This window comes from Meleagris gallopavo, assembly GCF_000146605.3.
Source record: "Meleagris gallopavo isolate NT-WF06-2002-E0010 breed Aviagen turkey brand Nicholas breeding stock chromosome 3 unlocalized genomic scaffold, Turkey_5.1 Chr3_random_7180001953952, whole genome shotgun sequence".
Taxonomy (NCBI): Eukaryota; Metazoa; Chordata; class Aves; order Galliformes; family Phasianidae; genus Meleagris; species Meleagris gallopavo.
In genome coordinates this window covers 1-1,563 of record NW_011094699.1, presented here as the reverse complement: position 1 = coordinate 1,563, position 1,563 = coordinate 1, and the positions used below count along the sequence as shown (strand labels likewise).

At 57.2% G+C, this 1,563-nt stretch overlaps 1 protein-coding gene across 1 annotated transcript; it reads right to left on the bottom strand.

Moving 5' to 3' along the window:
• Positions 1-57: 57 nt before the first annotated feature.
• On the bottom strand, positions 58-1,538 carry LOC104915432 (feather keratin 1-like). Its single transcript, XM_010726329.2, has 2 exons — positions 674-1,538; positions 58-466 (listed from the first exon to the last, which is right to left on the bottom strand). The coding sequence occupies exons 1-2, from the start codon at positions 879-881 to the stop codon at positions 144-146; spliced, it is 531 nt and encodes a 176-aa protein (XP_010724631.2). The 5' UTR covers positions 882-1,538; the 3' UTR covers positions 58-143.
• Positions 1,539-1,563: the final 25 nt, after the last annotated feature.

Genomic DNA, 1,563 nt, shown 5'->3' with positions numbered 1-1,563 from the left:
CCTGCTTGCTTGTTTTGTGCCAATGAAAAGAGGAGCCATGGCTGGTGATCCCTTGGGCCATAGGTGACACAGAGACGTGAGGTCAGTGCGTGAGGCACCTTGCAGGGTGCAGGTGGTTGGTGTGAGGGTGTGGGCGCAGGCCCTTAGCAGGGGTAGCGGGCTCTGCCGCCGTTGAAGCAGCCCAGGCCTCCGAAGCCGAAGCCGCCGGAGGAGATGGCCACTCCCTGGGCGCTGAGGGCGCTGCCCACGGCAGCTGATGAGGAGGATCCGACGGCGGTGTTCTGGGGGAAGGAGCTGAGGATGGGTCCCGGCAGGGTGACCAGCACGGTGGAGGGCTGGATGACGACCTGGGAGTCCTGGCACTGCCTGACACAGGGCTCGTTGCAGCTGTTAGCCAGCGGGGTGGGTCCCCCACTGCAGGGGCGGCAGAGGTCGTAGCAGGACATGGCTGTGGGGTGGAGGGTCTCTGGAAGAGAGGGTGTTGGGTGAGTGGAGGGAGTTGAGGGGTGAGGGAAGCAATGCTGTTCCGTCCCCAAGCGGCAGGGAGGTATGATTTGGGGTTGTGGGGAGCATGACAGAAGAGGTGGAAAGGCTGCAGAGTTTGTGGGCAGAGGGGAATGGAGAGCAAAGCCAGGTGGGGTGGCCAAAGAAGGCAGCTGGGGGTGCAGCTCACCTGGAAGAGCACAGAGCAGAAGACGACAGGAGAGTGGTGTGAGGGAGCGAGGCACAGGGCCGGCTTTTATGCTGCTGTGTGAGTGCCTGAGGGCCTGGAGAGAGCCTCTGCGCATGGCAGCACTGTGCAGAACGCTGCAGTTGCATGCCCAACCCAGAGAAGTCATGAGGTGGGGTGTCATTGTCTTCCCACAACACTTCCTTTTCATTTCCTTGTGTTGTGCATTTGATCCTTTGACCCTGTCGGCATCTTTGGGTGTGACTGGAGTGTTGAGGAAGGCGCATCTCGTGGCAGATGTTGGAAGGCTTGTCCAAAGCTCTGCAGGAGTGATGTGGTCTCCTCAGTGATGCCATCGTGTGCTACTCATGCAGTCGTGTTTGTGGCCACTTTGTGAGGTGCAGACCCCATTCCAGGCATCCTTAGAGGGCTGTTCTGTGATTCCCAGGTGCGTTTGGCTTGAGACACTACTAGTTGCACTGCGTTGCGCTCCCTGCCTGCCTTCGACTTAATTTGCTTTCCTTGAGCTTAGTTGTTGTCTTGTGCATTGGGTGTGTTGTGTCAACATGTTGGTTCCCCTTTTGCTTTGAAAACTGTGTTCTGGAGAAAGGAGGCAGCCTGTCTTGTGTTGTTTCACAAGCGTTGGGCCATGCAAGGTGGTTTTAGTATATTTAGAGAGAGGAGGGCAATTTGTGGAGTTGAGATTTTGGGGTCCTTTCCTGGACCTTTGTGTGTTAATGGGTGATGCAGCCATGAGCCACTTCATGACATCTTCTGGAGAAGACGGAAGAAAGTAGAAAGAGGGGCTGTTCAACTGGATGTGCCTAGGTGTGTGAGGCCTGCTGGGTGTCACCCAGGAATGCAGAGGGAGCTGTGTGGAGTGGGTTCGGAGG